At 43.4% G+C, this 18,834-nt stretch overlaps 1 protein-coding gene across 1 annotated transcript; it reads left to right on the top strand.

The window, feature by feature from the left end:
• Positions 1-2,178: 2,178 nt before the first annotated feature.
• Positions 2,179-10,497, top strand: LOC104509801 (fibrocystin-like). The gene is made up of 5 exons (XM_010151858.1): positions 2,179-2,250; positions 4,334-4,478; positions 5,407-5,506; positions 8,675-8,732; positions 10,066-10,497. The coding sequence occupies exons 1-5, from the start codon at positions 2,181-2,183 to the stop codon at positions 10,146-10,148; spliced, it is 456 nt and encodes a 151-aa protein (XP_010150160.1). The 5' UTR covers positions 2,179-2,180; the 3' UTR covers positions 10,149-10,497.
• Positions 10,498-18,834: the final 8,337 nt, after the last annotated feature.

The following is an 18,834-nucleotide window of genomic DNA, read 5'->3' as shown; positions in this document are numbered from 1 at the left end:
AAAGATGTTCTGGGTAAGGGGAACGGTCCCCCATGAAAAGCAGGTGTCCCAGTCTCTGTGCTTACCAGTGAGAATTTGAGATTCTTGCTCATTTATACATGTGGCTAAATTGCTTGACCCATGGTTATTTCCATACTAGTACAAAACCCAGAGTGAAGGCACTAAAGTTGATGGTCTGTATTTTTAAAAGTTAGAACAGTTCCTGGCATGGACTTTTTAAAGGGAATGTGTGAGATATCTGGCTGTGATAACAAGTAAGGCCAAGGAACTTTCTGGTTTACATGGACTCAAAATTTTATTTTCTTAACTTGTTAGAACAGTTCACAGCTGTTGTGATCAAATCTACCAGTGCTCTTGCAAACAATTCCTAGGCACACCTAGAAGCCAGCATGGACCATTCCCAGCTTAGGGGTAGCTGTGTAAGGCTAGAGAGCTTAATAGTATAGTCAGGTTTGGCCATTTGTCTTTGGAGATGGAGAATGACCATGGCATGGTTTAGTTTAATGTAATATATGCAACAATTTTGCATGAAGCAGAAAAGAATGAGGAGAGTTTGACACTGTTGACTCTAAATCCTGTAATTGCTTTCACTGAAAGCCTGACCCCAGTGGGGGAAAGCTCATCCTGCGCTTGGCTGGAAAGCCGTCTGCTCGGAGGGACATACATTCTATATAGGCCTGTTGGGTGGGAGGAAAATGAGTATGGTTTGCAATATATTGATGCTTTACAGGTGTGAGAGGTGAATCAGTGTATTCTGTGATTTCATGTTGCAGTCCATGTTGTCTGCTATAACACAGACCGTTGGTCCCACAGGTTTTTCAATGTGAAAAAAAGAATACAGATGAGGTTGGTTTTAATGTTACAGGGAAGACCCTAAGGCCCCGAGCCATGATTCTGGAGCCAATCTCTTGTGAAATCCCCACCCAGAGTTCAAGATGAACCCTTGGAGATGGTCCCTTCTGAGTGCTGAGCTGATGTTCTTTGCAGGTGGGTGATGGAGAGGTGTCTCTGACCACGCTGGTCATACAGCACCAGCAAAATCCGGTGCCACTGGGTTGGGTATGGACTGACTCTGAGTGGGACATGGATAAGCATCTCTAAAAGGTGCTGAATATTATGGGATATTGACTGCAGCATACGGAACATCGTCCACCCTTGTCAGTGGCTTTTCATGGCATTATTTCTGTAGCAAGTGAAGATTTCTGGGTCCATTGTTAATTTTCCCTGTTCTCCCTGGATTCATCTCACGACCATTGGTTTCATTCACTTGATGATAGTTATCACTGTTGCATGTTGATATTAAGGCTTCATGCTTCAAGTGTGTCCACTATTTGGCTTCAGTGATCAATACTGGTGTTCAGTGAGATTGCATTCATGTGCAGCTAAGAAGTTGGAAGTGTCCTGAAATACTAAAAAAAGAAACTGGATATCACTGTAAAAGGACCTCTGAAAAAATCTGATGATTGGCTACAAAAAAACGAAGCCAGCCACTTGTTCATCTTTATTAGAATCATAGAATGGTTTGGATTGGGAGGGACCTTAAAGTTCATCTAGTTTATAGATGATCTAGATGATGAATTAGATAATCTAGTTTATAAATTAGCTTCAGAGGGTGAGAATCCCCAAAATAAATCCTAAATTTTCTTAAGAATTTGCCTTTATGAAAGGCATTGCATAGCAAGTTGCAGGTGACTTAATTTCATGAAGCAGGGCTTCCTTCCCAGGCCTGTGGTCCTTTCCTAAGGACTTGAGAAGGAAAGAGCTGGACAGGCTGTCTTGGAGCTAGAAGAGGATATATTTTGAGGGCAGCCCTAAGTTTGGAGAGTGTACAGAAGTCAACAAACATTTATTTGAGAACTGGAGGAATAGATGTGAGGTTTAGTGTCTTTATTTTAATTCTTGATGAGGACAAGAGGCTCAGACTATTGCTTGGTTCACCAAGTCTTGAAGGCATCAAAACCCCCCTGCTGGGGGGGAAGCAGGACATGGAGAAGCAGCCTGGAGGGTTGGAAGATGAGAAATATGTCTAATTTGGATGCCAGAGAAGGAGAAATGAGGTGAAGGATGGAATCATGGAATGACAGCTGTCAGACCACTATGTGCCATCCTGAATGAGATATTTTAGATGCTTGCATTTCACTTCATCCTGACGTAGCTGGGTTGTTTTTGCAGTGACCGCCATGGGATTGCTCATTAAGCCCCGAGAGGGCAGTGTCGCTGGAGGAACGTGGATTGCTATTACTCTGGATGGTGAGTTTTAAACTCCTATGAAGCACGGGTCAAAGTCACAGAGAATCAGCTCCATTCTGAGATTTGTGGCTGGAGTGGCAAACCCTAAGCAACAGTCACGGGATGTGGCACCCCTAATGTGAAATCTGCTTGAAGTTATTGCCTCATGAGTTGTTGCTGATGGTTGCTTGGTTTTAACTTCTTTTTGAGCGAGAGAAGTCAGATTTGTACCTTATTTTTGCAGATGAAGGGCTAGAAATTTCTTTCTTGTCACCCATTTTTAAAAGAAAAGCTGAAAATCTACTCTGTTCATAGGTCCTCTGATGCTTGAGCCTTAAAAACGCTAATAATAAACATGAGATCTTAGTAAAAAACACATAAATTGATATATCATGTTCATTTGAGCCCAAAACCAACTATACAAAGCTAAGCCTGATTTTCTGCAGTGCTGAATATTGAGTCATTGGGAAGAGAGGTGGTGTCTGAGCCAGCTGTAGGTTCAATTTAGCTGCTCAGGTTCTGGCACTTGGTCACTTATGTCAGAGAGTCATCAAATGGTTTGGGTTAGAAGGGACATTAAAGATCATACAGTTCCAATACCACTGCCATGGGGAGTTTATGACTATGATTAATGATATCAGCCTCATTTGTCTGAATACTGTGCATTCCCTTAGAGGTGATGAAATGGAGGGAAGAAAAGAAGCACAGGTCTTCAAGGGAGATGTTTTCCCAACAGCATTCTATGGCAGTCAGAGACAGTCACAACTGGGAACTCAGTTCAAGCAGAGTGCCTTTTTTATTTTGGTGGGGGGAAGCAAGCAGCCAAGACTGGGGATGGGATGAAAAAAAAGAACCCAACAACCTTCCTGGGACCAGGGGAAAGTATGAATTTTGCTGCAAATCAAGTAACCACTGGGTCCTTAAAGTGGGTCTGTGGCCTGGGAACCATCCGTGGAGACTGTGAGCAAGGGGAGAATTGCTTGTAGCCTTCTGCACTTCTGTTGTATTTCATAATGCTATGAAAGTTAAGCATGCTAGTTTATGTTTAGATAAAACATGTCTTTCAGAAGATTAAAAGTCTGATCTCTAAAGAAATGAGCTAAGCAGATCCACTTTACAGCACAGGCCAACTTGAGGTCCTGTCAGTAAAACTACGCAAGACATCAGCAACTGCAAAGACAGTGTGAAACAGCACTAATTTTGCAGGTGCTTTAAGTATCTATGGACATGTGTTTTTTCCAGTGTAGATGGCTGAAGGCAGTTCAAACTCCCAATAACTGTCAATCTCTGCAGTAGAATATATGTGGGAGAGCCGAAATACTGTATTAGAGGCAAAAAAAGCCATGCAGCAGCATGATGGGGTGAACTTGATCTTAATATGTGTAGCAGTTTGGGCTGGGATGGAATTAAATATCTTCAGAGCAGCTAGTGTGGGACTATGTTTTGGATTTGTGATGAAAAAAATGTTGATAACACACAAATGTCTTTATTGCTGAGCAGTGCTTACACAGCATCAAGGTCTTTACTGCTCCTCACACGGCCCTGTGAGCAAGATAGGGGTGCACAAAATGCTAGGAAGGGACAAAGTTGGGACAACTGACCCCCGCTGACCAAGGGGATATTCCATACAGTATGATGTTATGCTCAGCAATAAAGCTAGGAGGGGAGGTTGGCAGGGTTGAAGGACTGGTTGTACATTGGCTTGGTGGTGGTGAGCAATTGTTTTTGTTTGTATCACTTGTCAGTCTTTGTTTTTATTTTCCTCTTAGTTATTTTTCTCTTTTCCCTATTATTATTATTTTATTTTTAATTATTAGATAGTTTTTATCTCAACCCATGAGTTTTCTCACTTTTACCCTTTTGATTTGTTCCTGACCCCACCAGGGTGGGGAGGAGTGGGTGTCTGTGTAGTGCTTAGTTGCTGGCTGGGGTTAAACCATGGCAATATGGAAGTACACAGATGTGATTAAAAGAGTGTGATTAAGGGCTCTAAGCATTGCTCCAAGAGAGAAGCTGGGTTCTACATTCAAAAATGTTTGTTGTGTGACTGAATGCGAGTGATCTTGTCCTCACAGAGCTCTTGTGATTGATTTTGATTACTTAGGCTCAACATCCCATCAGTTAGAACATGCCTCTTTGACCAGCATGTCCCAGCTGGAGGTATCCCTGGTGAATCCAGACCTGCCCAGGCTGCCATGTGATGTCTCTCCTCTGTTTTTTGACTTACCCACTGTAAGATGCAGAACAAGGTATGATCTGTGACTGTAGTGGGGGTAAGACCTTGCCATTTGTCTGGTAGGTTCCTCATTTTCTTTCACTGTCTGTGCAGGCAGTTTGGGGGTTGAAAGGGTGCTGTGGATGTACTCAAGCACCTCCTAAGCTGTGTTGCATTTATTCTTGTTTCAACTTAATGAAGCACTAGACTACCTAGCATGAGAGTCAGTGAGGCTTTTGGAGAGGCTAGACTCTGATCTTCAAAGGTTTGTAGGCACCTAATTCTTAGATGTAAAGCTCCCAAGAAAATCTTGGTGGGGATGCTACTGGCTTCTGGTGTCCTTGAATTGGCCAAGATCACAGAGGCTGAGTAGAGCAGGAAACAAATATGGTTTCAAGCACCAGCTGGGCAATCCTAGCTCCTTGTTTATTATCTTGTCATAACTTCAAAGAAGGTCGTTTGGTTGGAAGACAAGGTGTGTCTCAAGAGGCTGCAAGGGTAACCCTTATTAGGGGTCTTCCACCTCTTGCTGCTATGATTTGGCTGGGAGTTAGTTCTGCTGAATGCTGTGCTGAGAAACTGTGTGCAGCATTAATTTACAACCAGGATCAAGATGCCCTGTAGATCCAGGCAGCCCTGGGTTATTTTAATACTAATGAATAACAATTATTGTCAGAGCATGTTTAATGAGCATGTCTGTGTTTTGCATTAATGTACAATTTAGATGGGGTTCTGATGTAGTTCTATCACCTTCTGCACTTAACTGTAATTTCTTGTTGTGCCTCCACTTTTCTTTTAAATTGTAATTTTAGAGTTTGGGTTTATACGTGTAAAGTTTGGGTTCACAGTGTAAATTTGCTTTGGCCTGTTGAAGCCTCGGTGGACCTGCTAAGAATGGAGACCTGGTGAAGGACCTGGAATTTCCTAAAAAATAATAATATAACCTATTTTCTTCCACCTAGGTCTTCACCCCAGGAGGGTTTGTATTATGTGGAGGTGATCTTTCAAGGACATGTGATTAACAACCTGACTGAGGTGGAGAAAGAAAACTGTACTTTCAAGGTAACCACCAAGCAAAAATAGAAGTGAGGATAAAGAATTCAGGGGATTGAATGGAGTAAAATTTCAGAATAGTATCACAAAGAATATGTTGAAATTTTCTCTCTCGTACACTTTGTCTGATTGCACATCAGGTCAAGAAGTTAGGATGCTTCTTCTGTCCTTTAAAATTAGGTGCATCGAGGTACTGATCTGTCTGGTTCTGGATAAAAAAGGTGGCCTACGAGGTCTTTCTGAATCAAAAATCTGGGTCCAAGTTAATCTCTCTCTGCTCAATTATTTTGAGAGCTCTCTACTCTCCCCCTGACCAAAATTTTCCGTTTGGCTCTCTGTGTCAAAGCACACTGTCTCAGGAGGTCGTGGGGTATGGTGCTATTAGACCAGTGAACGACAATGGTGTCAGGATGTCTTGCAGAACAGAATCCTTAACCTTAATCCTGTGTGCTCTGGGATGAGGCTTGGTGTGTTCGGAAGTCACGTCCCACCTCTGCGCTAACTTTGACTGTCGAGCAAGAAGAGCCCAGCGTTTTCAGCAAATTGCACATTAAAGCCGAAGAGTCGTTGGGTGGTTCAGCTAGCTTAGGGAGTTGATGAAAAATCACCAGGGGATGCTGTTAATGAGGCACATTCCAAGCTAAATAAAACACAATGCATCTCTTTGTTTTGGGACTGAGACCTGGGAGCTATGTGTATTAAAAATTAATTTTGCCTCCACACTAGATTGAAAAAGCCCGCTGCAGGCAGCAACAAGTCTCAACAGCTCGGAAGACTTGTGTCAGCCCGTGGCCCTGGCTTTCACGCTGGTTTTGGCTTCTTTCTCTACATCAGCTCCAGTTCAGGGCATGGTGTGATGCTGCCTTTGCTTTTCAGGCATGGCCATCACTGGAGGGACATTGTGGCTACGAGTTAATTTTTCCTATCACCATGAGCAGGAGGGAAGGTGAAAACTGAGCTTTGAAAGGGAGTGGCATTCAAGGAAATATTAGAAAAAAAAATGTGCAACATATGTAATGATGTCTTTGCATTCACCAAATGAGTGGTTTTTATGCTATTTATTGGGCTGATAGCAGCAGTTGTAAGTGTGAGGGCAGGAGAGGGCTCAAAAAGAAGGTGGGGAATATGATGTGTGGAGAAAGCTCTGAGAAATGGCTGATTTGGAGAATGGGGACACATGGGAAAAGTACTTTTTCTGTAAGGTTAATGAAGTTAATCAGCTAATGGCTTAGATGGAAACAAGATTTATCCAGCTAGCAGTACTGAAGGCCAGGTTTATGGAGGTATTTGTAGCTTCTAAGAAAGCAGACAAATGGATTTTAAGAAATTTGAACAAACCAGGTGCCTTTTTTCATCACTTTAATCCCAAGAGCCATAAATACCTTGATAGATCTGCCCCTTGCTTTTCACATAATGATTTTAATTTCCAGAGTGCCAAATGCTGCACTGAGGAAAGGCGATGACATTACTCTTATTTTCCAGAGCAGATACCTGAGGAATAAAGAACGGATGGGGTTTTGCCAAGGTCTTCCTGTAAAATGCAGGGCTGTGGCTGTTCGGAAGGCAGGGTCAGGATGTGGTCTCTCATTTAGCTGCTGCTCCTTGCTGATTTTTTTTTTCTGTTTTGGGTGATGGCAAATCTGCTCCCATTAGACAGTGTGGATCTGGCCACCTTCTTTTTAGTGTAGGGAGAGAGTTTTCCTACATGGTTATAAGCCATGTTCTTCCCTGGGCCAAATATAGTTGGATTCAGTGAACTTAAAGGTCTTTTCCAACCTAGATGATGATACGATTTTAAATAGCAGGTTTCTTTATTACTTTATTTATTCATATAGTTGTAGTCTACGAGCCCACCTTCCCTTTCCATAATTTCCCTTGTGGCTTTCCCAAGATACCCACCTCTTTCATTGCCTGTCCAGGTACATGCCCACTGACATTGAACCACACTGTCTCAGCTACATCACCTTGTTACAAGATGATATGCAGCTAACCCAGCACCGGATAATACCTAGTGTGCTAGAGACAGCTCCTCACCCACAGCAGGATTTTTTTTAAACACTTCCAAAGGATTTCCATCGCCTTTTTGTTTCCTTTAGTCCTGGGATCCACATGCTCGATTTAGACATAACGCACTTCTTAGCTGCTGAAGCCATCAATTTATTTATCCCATTTGGTTTGCCATCTTCCAGGGAGGGACAGGGATGTTCACAGAAAATATTGTCCCCATGTGAGTTAACAGCATGTGGAGGACCATGCGTGCCTCTGACCACTCTGCAGATGAGTCATGCTCCCACACAGTGCCATTTGAACAGAATTGGTGTCAGCCTGGGCAAAGAAAAAAGTCTACAGTAATTTTGGTTAAAAAGTCTCACAGATTTTTTTGAGTCAGCTGGAGAAAAGGGGCAAAAGGCTGCTCTACTTATCGGAAATGCAGTCAGAGCATGTGCTGGGTCAGGTATCAGTGTGTCTCACCTACTTTGGGAGGCTAATGATGACCCTCCTCCACTAAGAAAAGATCCCTGTGTATTCCACATCTTCTGAGCAGCTTTCTTCAAAGCACAATCTCTCTACTTCTTCTTAGACTCTAAGTCAAAAACAATATCCATTAGCAGATTTTTGGTATTGTCTTGCTGTTCCCTCAGACGCCAAGTTAGTTCTTTCCCAGAGACACCTCTGATGTATTATAGTCTATTAAGCTGGGCCAATACAAGTGTTTTCTTTTAATACTCTGCCTTAGGGTAACCAACAAGCTTGCTAAAGGCTAGTTGAAGTATTTCACTTCTGTGATGTAGAAATAGTTTTTAGGTGTATATTACTAGGAAGAAAAATGATGCCATAATTCAAGATAAAATGGAAGTCTCAACTTGAGATAAAGCATGGCTTAGAAATTTTGTAGTGTATTAATGCATATCTTCTGGAATTGACTCAACCAGGATGGACAATTTGGGCAGAAAAGAGGATGTAAAAATAACAGTAAGCCATACCCTGAGTGCAGAGGGGACAAGAAGGGGATATTTGTACTCAGTCCCTTTTCAGAGCAGGCCTCTGCTTCAAAGATCAAATCTGAAGTGTGTGTCTCAAATGCGGTTGCCAACTGTGTTGTGAGCAATGCGTAATCAGATCTCGTTGGGCTGCTGCGAAAATGACTGCCATTTAACTACAAATTTCTCTTTGCAGTTCTCTGCTGTGCAGACACCTGTGGTTTACCAAATTAGTCCACCATCTGGCATCCCAGGTACAGGACCTTTCTTTGAGCTGGGGCCCACTTTGATTATTATTTGATGTTCCATACTGTCTTTCTCCTTATGAGGGATCTGGCTGGCTGGGGATTAAAACCAGCACCTCCTGAACTTCTGAACAGGAAAATGGGTTTGCACAGGGGGAGAGAGTCTGCAGCACGGGGTACAAGAGGAGCGGGTAATGCACAGTGACCAGGTTATTTGGTACGTAGCTTCTCCAGCTCAGTTCTGCCTGAGCAGAGCAGACAGGTTTAGTCTAGCTCAGTTCTTGTCATCTGACTCTATTTAATAGTAGTTTTAAGAAGAATTAGTTATTAAGTGATAATATTGTAATATCATGAAGACCTTTTGATCACTGGGGCTCTGGACCTGACTGAACTTACATGAGAGAAAGTCACTGGTTTTGCTCTGAACAGTTAACTGGGATATGGAAGACAATCCCCCCCTCTCCCCTCCTTCCCCATTTATATTGTTTGTGTTTTCAGGCTTCTTTACCAAAGACTGAAATGCTGATTTCCAAAGTTAAGGTTAATCAAAGCATTTTGATCTCTCAAGAGTGCAGAGAGGTACCTGGCTGATTAGAATACTTAGGTGCTCCTAAATTTATGTCAGTCCCTCATTTCTAAATATTTTCAGGTGCAGTTCAGATCTAGATCCTCATGCCTTGCTTTAGGGTGTCTGGAGGTTTCTGTGTTAGCTGGAAGTTTGACCTCCCAGTGTAGTCAGTGAAGAACATGACTAACACTGTCCAGTGCTATTTGAGATGTCCTGGAGGTTGAAGGAGCAGGTAGATTATGACACAAGACCAGGAGGACTCATTCCCCTCTGGAGCAACAGTGGGTGACAGGGTGCCTCAAATTGTTTAAGACACCTCTGTGCAGGCAGCTGAACCAAGCTGTCACCCGATGTGGTCAGGGGAATGTTTCAGCCAGCCACACATATGCTGAGGTCCTTCTTTAGACCCTGACCCTGCCTAGTGTACAAATGATGTCATTTTGGTTGCCTCATGACGTTCTACAGTGGAATTTGGTTAGAACATGGGGCTTACTTAACAAGAGTTGAGGAAAATGTCTTCTCAGTACAAATGCTAGAGATCTCAAAAATCAGAAATAGACTTTTTGTGGGAAACAAAGGTGCATGTTTTGGGGAAGGTGACTTAAATGCCAAATCAACTTGTTTACTCTCAGCTTCTACCGTAGTTCTCCAGTGCAGCCCTCTCTGCCTAATTTGCAAAACCCAAGAATTTCGTTTCTTCAGCTCACAGAATCTGCGAATACAAGTTCCCTCCTTTTAAAAGACTCCCTTCAATTCCCATTTCCTTTTCAACAGGAAATTTAATAGAGATTTATGGGAAGACAATTGCTGGAAGATATGAGACGCTGGACTTCAACATGGATTATATTGATGGGTAATTATATATAGGGTGCTGTCTGACCCAGTCCATGTAAATTGAGATTTCTTCCATCAGCCTCCTTGACAGCAATAAATTGCAACCAGTTGGCCCAGAATTGTCATTTACTTCCTTTGTGGTTTATTGCAGCTCATGAGTTGGGCTCCAGCAAACTTTGTTAATCTAATTGCAACTGGTCCATTAAGCTAGTTGGTTTGTTTACTGGCAGCACAGTCAATCACAGCTCAGTGTGAATTGTACTGTAATTGCGCCTGGTTGCTGTAGATTTTATTTTGGCTAGCAAATTAAAATTTAACTAATTAAAATAATGTCAGAATCTAAAAGTTAAATAAATTTTCCCTTCCATTTGCATTTTTAGAAAAACTATTAGTTCGAAACAGATGCTCTGGTGAGTTAAAAGACAAAGCAGAAGTATTTTGAGACAAAAGGTTTTGTTCACTGCATTAAGCCCTCCCTGGTCATGTCCTTGTTCTCAGGGAAGGTTTGATTTTTACTTTCTGCTGCTTCTATGGTTATTTGCAACAGAGCAAAGCAGGTAGATTTTAAAAATTTACTTCAGGCCAGCAGCACTTTAAGCACCGTGAGTACAAAAGGAGCATGAACACTGCCCTGCCGTGTCGTACGTATTTCCATATGTGCGAAAGCATTCTCAGATCCTACAGAGTTGATTTCCTTGCACTTGTGTCAATGGCAGTGAAGAGCTAAGCCCAAGTGAGTATTTTAAAGATGAACTAGCAATCTATAGTTACTGTGCTGGCATTTTAAGGTTCATTTCAGGTGCCAGGGAAGGTATGTATTCTCAGTAGTTAGAAATTTTCATTGCAGCAGCAGGTATTTGACCACTAGATGCTTTTTAACTAATTCTCGGGCTGAATGGAAATGTCCCTTTCTACGCAATTAAATTCTCTGCCAGTTTGAATGAAAGTCCAGGGCAGATTCCTGCCATACCAGCTGCAGCCGTTTATCAGCCCTAGTTTTGCTCACTGGATGTGCATTAACACCTCTTGTTCAATATTAATGATTGTTTTACCTGTCTGTAGTGGAACTGTGAAACCTTTGATCCAGCGGGAAGAAAGGCTGGTCTGTCTGACTGCAGGTTGGACGTGCCTGCATGCTCCATTGCCAGATTACTCATTTACAGCTCAACTTCATGATAGCCAAAGAGGAAACAACCTCAAAATCTCAACATACCAGACAAGTTCACAGTGTAGCTTCACATGAATAATTCACCCATTTTTGGTGTCTGTGGGGGCTTGGTCTTGACCAGAGAAGTCTGTCATTCTGTCACACTGATTTGGAGCAAAAAAGAGCACCGTATTTATACTGTCAGGTGTGTTCTGCGCTCTTTTCCATGCTTTGTATGGGATGCAATGGTCTAGCAATGCTGAACCAAATGTTTTGCAGCACTGAATTTTTTTTAATTAATCCTTCAAAGGAAAGGCATTCCAATATCAACAAGCTGTATTAATAAAAGCAAACTTAATAAAACCTCATAAAACTACACTCTGAAACACGAGTCATAGCAAGGCATTTGCATTACAGGTTTTAAATACATATTTTCCTCAATTGCCTGTAAATTTGCATTGCCATTCTTTGCTTATTATGCTAATTACTGTGAACTTATTGCTCCCATCTGATTCCTCTTCTCCAGTGGAAATTGTCTCTTGCCATATTGGTTCTGGAAGATAAGGGTGGGTATAGTCCTCCTGGGGCTCAGATGACCAACCCTTCCCTATGGGGAGGAGGTTACGGGGTTGTTGAGAGCTAGCATGGGTGTGTCGGATCATCCTGCCACAATCCTTACAGAAGTGCAGTTCCTACATTATTTGGGAAATACTCTTTGCAGGCTAAGGTCTGAGATTATGGTTTGTTCTGTTCCCTATGAAGTTAAGTGCTGGATGTGAGTGAGGGGAAATTCCTGTCCCATTCAAAAATATTGTCTGCTAATTTTTAACAAGGTCAGGATTTAATCTGTGAGGCTCTGACATATCACATGTCATCTTTGCTGTTTATTTTTTGTCTAGGCCAGCTGTCCTTCTGGCAGAAGGAGATGGATGGACCAGCCTCTGCTCTTTTGCTGACAGGCGAGCTGGAAGCATGTCAGTTCTTGACTTTGGTTTGTGTTGGTGCAGGGGCTCAGCACATCTTGTGGACAAAAAGAATTCTTAGCTCTTGATGAAGAACTGCTTTGTCTTAAGATGGGGAGATACCATGGGGAGTTGACCATATGGTCTGTAATGGGGTGGATGAGGGTTGCTGGCTCCCTGTGGCTGTACCCATAACCAGGCAGGGCCAGGGGTTGTTCTCTGGCCCAGAAATTATATACTATGCCCTATATCTGCTCAGCTCTTAAGAGTCCAAAACAGGTTAGCCTTTTCCAAACTGCCTATTGACCCTGGTCAAGGCAATGTCTTCAGTCGTGTATGGAAACTGATTTGAAAGGTGGATTGACCTGAGCTAAAACTGGGCAAGGAAAGCTATAAACATTTCCCATGGCAGATAGGGTCCCGTGCCTGGCCCATTTATTAGTATACTAATGAATAAATGAATACTGTTCATTTATTAGTATTAATGTACCCTTGTCTCTGTAAGTGGCAGGAGACCCTTTAGGCTGCTGATGCTTGCCCCATGCTGAATCACAGAAAAAGCCAGTGGGCTCTGCACTAGTGTTACTTTTATGAACAATTCACCTCTCAGCACCCGTGAGCGTTGGAAAAGTGAGGCTGCTTTTACAGGAAACAAGGGGAAAAGCTTGCTCCTGCAGAATTTAGTGCCTAGGCTCCTGGGGTCCTCAGCAGGTCCTCTTATTGCACTGCAAAATTCCTTCTGCCTCCCAGGAGCGGGACTTGTATGCAAATGTGTGTTGATGATGGGACTTGCGCTGTCCCATGGCTCCAGAAGCTTGATGCAATTTGGTTTAATTGCTACCTGCACCTTCTTATGGATTAGGGACATGCAGAGGAGCAAGTAGAGGGGAAATACTTCTTTTTCTCCTATTCACCCTCACCACGTGCACAGACTTGTCTCATCTCAGCTCTTATTTTAAATGGTGGTTTCAAAGGTTGCCAACAGGAACAGCTCTGGAACCAAGGATAAAGGGGCCAGGCTGGAGCATTGTGTTGCTGGGAACCATCCTCCTAAGCTGTTGAACTCCTGATCATCAGTGGGAAGATGGGTTGTTTCTCTCCCTTGTTTCGAAAGGGAGACAACCATGACTAGCTTAGATGTATAAACCCACATCTTCTCTGGGTTAGATGATTCTTACTGTATTTTGCTCTTTTTGGTCCCAAGGCTCATCAAAGTCCTTTGTCTCTCCACAGCTACCCTATTCAAGCAGAAGGTGAACTGGGGACCCTGAAGTGCCGGGTGGAAGGGAACCACATAGGTTGGTGAAAAGGGGAGGGAAAACCATGGGTTTGTTATTCCTGAAATTCTGGAGGGTAGAGAGCTGTCTGAGTTCCTGCTTTGTCTGTAAAGTGAAGAATGCGACTTGGGGCTGAGTTCACGAAACCTGCTACAGATCAAGGCTTTACTAGTCCACATAGCCACTGCCATGATTTGTGTCCTTGTCAAAGCCTTGGAGAACATGAAGAGCAGTGCTCAAGTGAAACCATGGCGTGGTGTGGACATTACTGACAGCAACAATGTCATTTGGGGTCTTTGCTCAGTTTACTACCTTAATCCTTCTTGCCTGTGATGGACCTTCTCTTTAATGCTTTATTAGAGGAATAAGTTGGGTTCTCCATTCTATTCATGGTCTCTGGTAGCAAGTGGGATCCCTTTCATTTTTCCTTGTTTCCAAGCACTCTGAAGAAAGTTCTGGTTTCTTCTGGAGGCTTTGAGCAGCAAGCTTCCTGCTTGGGAAAGGTGATCTGAGTTTTAAATATATTAAAAACTCAAAGGAACCTGGTCTAGTGGAGGGTGTCCCTGTTCATGGCAGGGGGTTGGAACTAGATGGCCTTTAAGGTCCCTTCCAACCCAAACCATTCCATGATTCCAATCTAGCTGTCATGTAGACTCTTGAAGGCACAGTACAATAGCCTAAGCTTTTGAGGTATCTAGGAACTCTCCAATGCAGTGTCAGAGATAATGAAGGTCTTGAAGGAGGGCTGCAGCTTCCTAGCATGGCAGGTGAGGTCAGCTAGGACTCACAGTGTCTAAGATGACACAGAGCACTTGTGCTTACTCAACCAATTCCTGCTCCTGAGATTCAGCTTGCAGATTCTGATACAGAACTAAGTACCCACAGTATAGTGTCTTCCTACAGTCTAAACTCCCTAAGCTGATATTTGGTCCAGTTCCTGCACACACAGTCTGCTGAAATCAGCACAGTTATATTGCTGTAAACAAAGTGTCAGTAAGAGGAGAATTGGGCCCAGGGCACCTGGACAAGTTTTGGTAGGATGCACTCTTCATGGAGCCTTCCACTCTTCTGCCATAAAGCATATCACTTTTCTCTCCTCCAGGGTCCCACAATGTTAGTTTCTCGGTGTTTAACAAAGGAAAGTGAGTAAAAGATTCTTTTAATATCTTTTTTTTTTTTTGTGCTTTTGCACTGGGACACAGTTGCATTTGAGCCCAGGATAAGTGCATGATATTTTTACTGAATCATGTGTTTAATTGTTTAGAAATGAGGTTTTGCTCTCTTAAATTATTATCAGATTGGGAATGAAAACGGAGAATGATCTTCCACCAAGACACCTCCACTGCAGGGTTTTAATGCTTCAGCATCAGTGCCCAAAGCATCAAAACTGTTAAGCCTACCTGAATATGATCCTTTCACCTCGCTTTTAACTCTTCATCCAAGTGGGAAAGAATTTAGCCACAAAAATAGGTGGTACTGTGTTTTGATGCTGTCAAAAACGTACTGTACAACGGGACAGTACTTCTGTTAAAGAGTTTCAGCCACATAATGGAGTCTCTTGAATCAATGTCTCGATGTGCTGGTGAAAGGTGTTGTTGGTCCTTGTAGAAATGTTTCAGTGTGCCTCTGGAGAGCGAGAGTCCAGCTCTGCCAAAAGAAGGTCTACTTTAACCTAAATGGCCAAGGAGATCTCAGGCACTTTTTTTTTTTTCCCTTGCAGGTCATCAGTACACAAAGGTGCTTGGCTCATCAGTGCCAAACAGGAGCTTTTCTTGTATCAGACACATTCAGGTATTGCACTGATCCACCTCACTGGCTGCACTGTCCCTTGGCAGCCCCACGGGCTAAGGAAGGACCCTTCTCACTGTTGCTCTTCCCAAGGATGTAATTGTGCTGCATTCCCAACTTGGTTGTGCCACTTCCCTGGTAGGGGTTTGACTACACAAAAAGCTGCAGATCAAAAATTTCAGGAAGACCAGAATTTCATCCTATGACGAAAGGCTGCAAGAATTGGGCTTGTTCAGCCTGGAGAAGAGGAGGCTCCGAGGAGACCTCATTGCAGCTTTCCAGTATCTGAAGGGGGCCTACAAGGGTGCTGGGAGAGGACTTTTTCCAAGGGCCTGTAGTGATAGGACAAGGGGTAATGGGTATAAATTGAAAACAGGGAGGATTAGATTAGATATCAGGAAGAAATTCTTCACAGAGAGGGTGGTGAGACACTGGGACAGGTTGCCCAGAGATGTTGTGGATGCCCCATCCCTGGAAGTGTTCAAGGCCAGGCTGGATGTGGCTTTGAGGAACCTGGTCTAGTGGAAGGTGGCCCTGCCCATGGCAGGGGGGGTGGGACTCGATGATCTTTAAGGTCCCTTCCAACCCAAACCATTCTATGATTCTATGTGCTAGGGCTGGGTGTGCTGCCATGGGCTCTATCACAAATCCCCGGTGCATTAGTGTTCCTTGGGGTTTTTTTTGAACTCTAGCTGTTTTGGACAGCCTAACCTGAGTCAGTCAGGTGGTGCATCTAAAGAATCTTTTTATATCACCTTTCTCCTTTAAATCACACTGTATTTAGAAGCTTGAGAGTTTAGAAATGCAGTTCTTAGGATGAGATAGACCCCACATCAACTACAAGGAGGAGATGATGTTCAGCCTCTCCAAGAATTGAGTTCTGGATAAATGGTGAATGGCAGGTTACTGCTCCATTAGTTTCTTTAAAAAAAAGGTCAGATTAAGGCACATTAATACTTATGGTCTCCACAAGACACTTCCAGCTCTGTTGTAGACAGCAGACAATGAAGTACTAAACACCAATTTAAGATTATGGCCATGGGCAAACGTTGTCCAAGATTCAGGGTGGTCATATGCCCAACAGCCAAAGCAGACATAGAGGATCATGGGCTGCAGAGTACTGGGCAGCCTTTGACCTTAGTCAGAGGTTACATAAAGCTGAACCATTTGGTTCACTCCAACAGGGTCCCATCATGTTTTCCTGTTAAGTTCTGACCTTTCAAGGGGCTGAAATTAATATAATGAATGCTGAGGAGCTTGGTTCAAGAGACCATTTTTAGAACATAGACAATACATGACTGCATTTTGCATGTGGTTTATAGCATACAGCTTGTTTCAATTGTAGTTTAAAATAATTTTGTAAAGGAGGCTAATTTTATGTCCTTATTTACAAATTGGAGCGGAGTGAAATGAAATAACCCTGAATGGAGTTGGTTATTGGCAGAGCACTGGCAGAAACAAGATCTGTCAGATCTATCCAGAAGACTGTACTGTGCTAGGCAGGAATCAATATTGTAAAAGTAAAGTTTAAATACCAGATGAATTAATAACTACAAAAATCTAGATATGGACCAGTTTATCTCAGATTTTTTATTAGTCACTTTTTCAGATCTATACAAGTACAATTGGGTGGTTAAACCAGGACATCTGGGTGCAACACAAGTAAATCTCATCAAAGAGAAAAATAGGTTTCCAGTGTGGAAAGGCATGACTATAACAGAGAAAATCCCAAAAGATTCCACTCAGATGTTCAGCTCTCTCTGTTTGTGCCTGAAGCCTAAGGGATGATGGGAAAGTGTGGTAACACCTAAACTTAAAGACTAAATTAAGAAGTGAGTCAGACAAGGTCAAAGGTATTAAAACTGTTTTAATTCCATTTCTTTTTTCTATTTCCCCCCTCAGAGCTCCTCGATAGCACAGAATGTAGTGGTTTGCAATCTGAGCATGACAGATGCAGCCACTGCTAAGTAACAGTGCAAGCACGACAGTATTTCTCCTGTCGTGCAGCCAAGATATCCATGTTGTTCATTCCTGGTGTAATCCCAGCGGCTGCCGGAAACCCTGCGAAGGATCAGTGAGATGCCAGTTTCACTCACAGCAGCCTGCTCTGGCTGGAAACAGCGCAAGAGTGCTGCTGGCTTTAACAGAAATAGGGCTGGGATTAACCTTTCCAATGCTTGTTTTCAAATTCCCCTTTTCTTTCCTCTGTAGACATAGTCTCCGTGTCCCCAGCTGGTGGGAGCCTTGGAGGTGGCACTGATCTCACTGTCACGGGGGATTTCTTTGAGGAGCCGGTGCAGGTCACCACTGCAGGTAAGAGAAGAAATGTGTAAAAATGCCATTTTTTCAATACACTGGTCGTGACCATGACCACGAAATCCAACTGATGTCCATGGGTACTTAGTGTGGGAGTTGTAGGGCTCACCATCAGGAGTGCTGCGTCCAGCTGTGGAGCCCTCAATATCAGAAGGATATTGACCACTTGGAGCGAGTCCAGAGGAGGCCACGAAGATGCTCAGAGGGCTGGAGCACCTCTCCTATGATGAAAGGCTGCAACAACTGGGCTTGTTCAGCCTGGAGAAGAGGAAGCTCCGAGGAGACCTCATTGCAGCTTTCCAGTATCTGAAGGGGGCTACAAGGGTGCTGGGAGAGGGCTTTTTACAAGAGCCTGTAGTGATAGGACAAGGGGTAATGGGTATAAATTGAAATCAGGGAGGTTTAGATTAGATGTCAGGAAGAAATTCTTCACAGAGAGGGTGGGGAGGCACTGGAACAGGTTGCCCAGAGATGTTGTGGATGCCCCATCCCTGGAAGTGTTCAAGGCCAGGCTGGATGAGGCTTGGAGCAACCTGGTCTAGTGGAAGGTGTCCCTGCCCATGGCAGGGGGTTGGAACTAGATGATCTTTAAGGGCTCTCCAACCCTAACCATTCTATGCTTCTATGATTATAGGATTGTTTACATTGGAAAAGACCTTTAAGATCATCAATTCATTTTAGCAAAGTGTTGAGCCTTTTTGGACACAAGACAGGTTTGTGCTGCAGCTCAGCTGTGTTTTCAAGTCTCACACAAGGTGTTTGTCTCCTTTTCCTGCTGCCAGGTGTCCCCTGTAAAGTCAAGCACGTCTCCCCCCAGCAAATCAGATGCACCACTGAGCCTGTTGGCAAGGGGAGGAGGCTTGGTGCCCCCCAGCCAGGTATGGTATTCAAATAAGTGAGGGTCCACACAAGCAAACACACGTGGAAATGGAGTGGAGAAATCATTCGGTGATGAATGCAACCAAGAAAGAGAGCTTTCCAAGATGATGCCTGATTTAACATCAATCCAGTTTCTTCTAGGTTTGATAGGGTGGAAGGCCACAGAAATGGTCAGGGGGCTGGAGCACTTTTCCTACGGGAAAAAGCTGAGAGAGTTGGGTTTGTTCAGCCTGGAGAGGAGAAGGCTCTGGGGAGACCTTACGGCAGCCTTCCAGTACCTGAAGGGGCCTTATAAGAAAGGTGGGGATAGACCCTATGCACCTGGGTTGGGGCAATCCTA

This window comes from Eurypyga helias, unplaced genomic scaffold, assembly GCF_000690775.1.
Source record: "Eurypyga helias isolate BGI_N326 unplaced genomic scaffold, ASM69077v1 scaffold6865, whole genome shotgun sequence".
Taxonomy (NCBI): Eukaryota; Metazoa; Chordata; class Aves; order Eurypygiformes; family Eurypygidae; genus Eurypyga; species Eurypyga helias.
Note: the sequence above shows the minus strand (reverse complement) of the source record. Positions and strands in the feature narration are given on the sequence as shown.

What these genes read in the sequence shown, in the direction of transcription:
- LOC104509801 (XM_010151858.1), top strand. Translation starts at nt 2,181, where the DNA reads ATGGGATTGCTCATTAAGCCCCGAGAGGGCAGTGTCGCTGGAGGAACG. An exon ending in GATTGCTATTACTCTGGATG is followed by an intron (nt 2,251 to 4,333) that starts GTGAGTTTTAAA and finishes TTGATTACTTAG; the next exon opens with GCTCAACATCCCATCAGTTA. An exon ending in AAGAAAACTGTACTTTCAAG is followed by an intron (nt 5,507 to 8,674) that starts GTAACCACCAAG and finishes TTCTCTTTGCAG; the next exon opens with TTCTCTGCTGTGCAGACACC.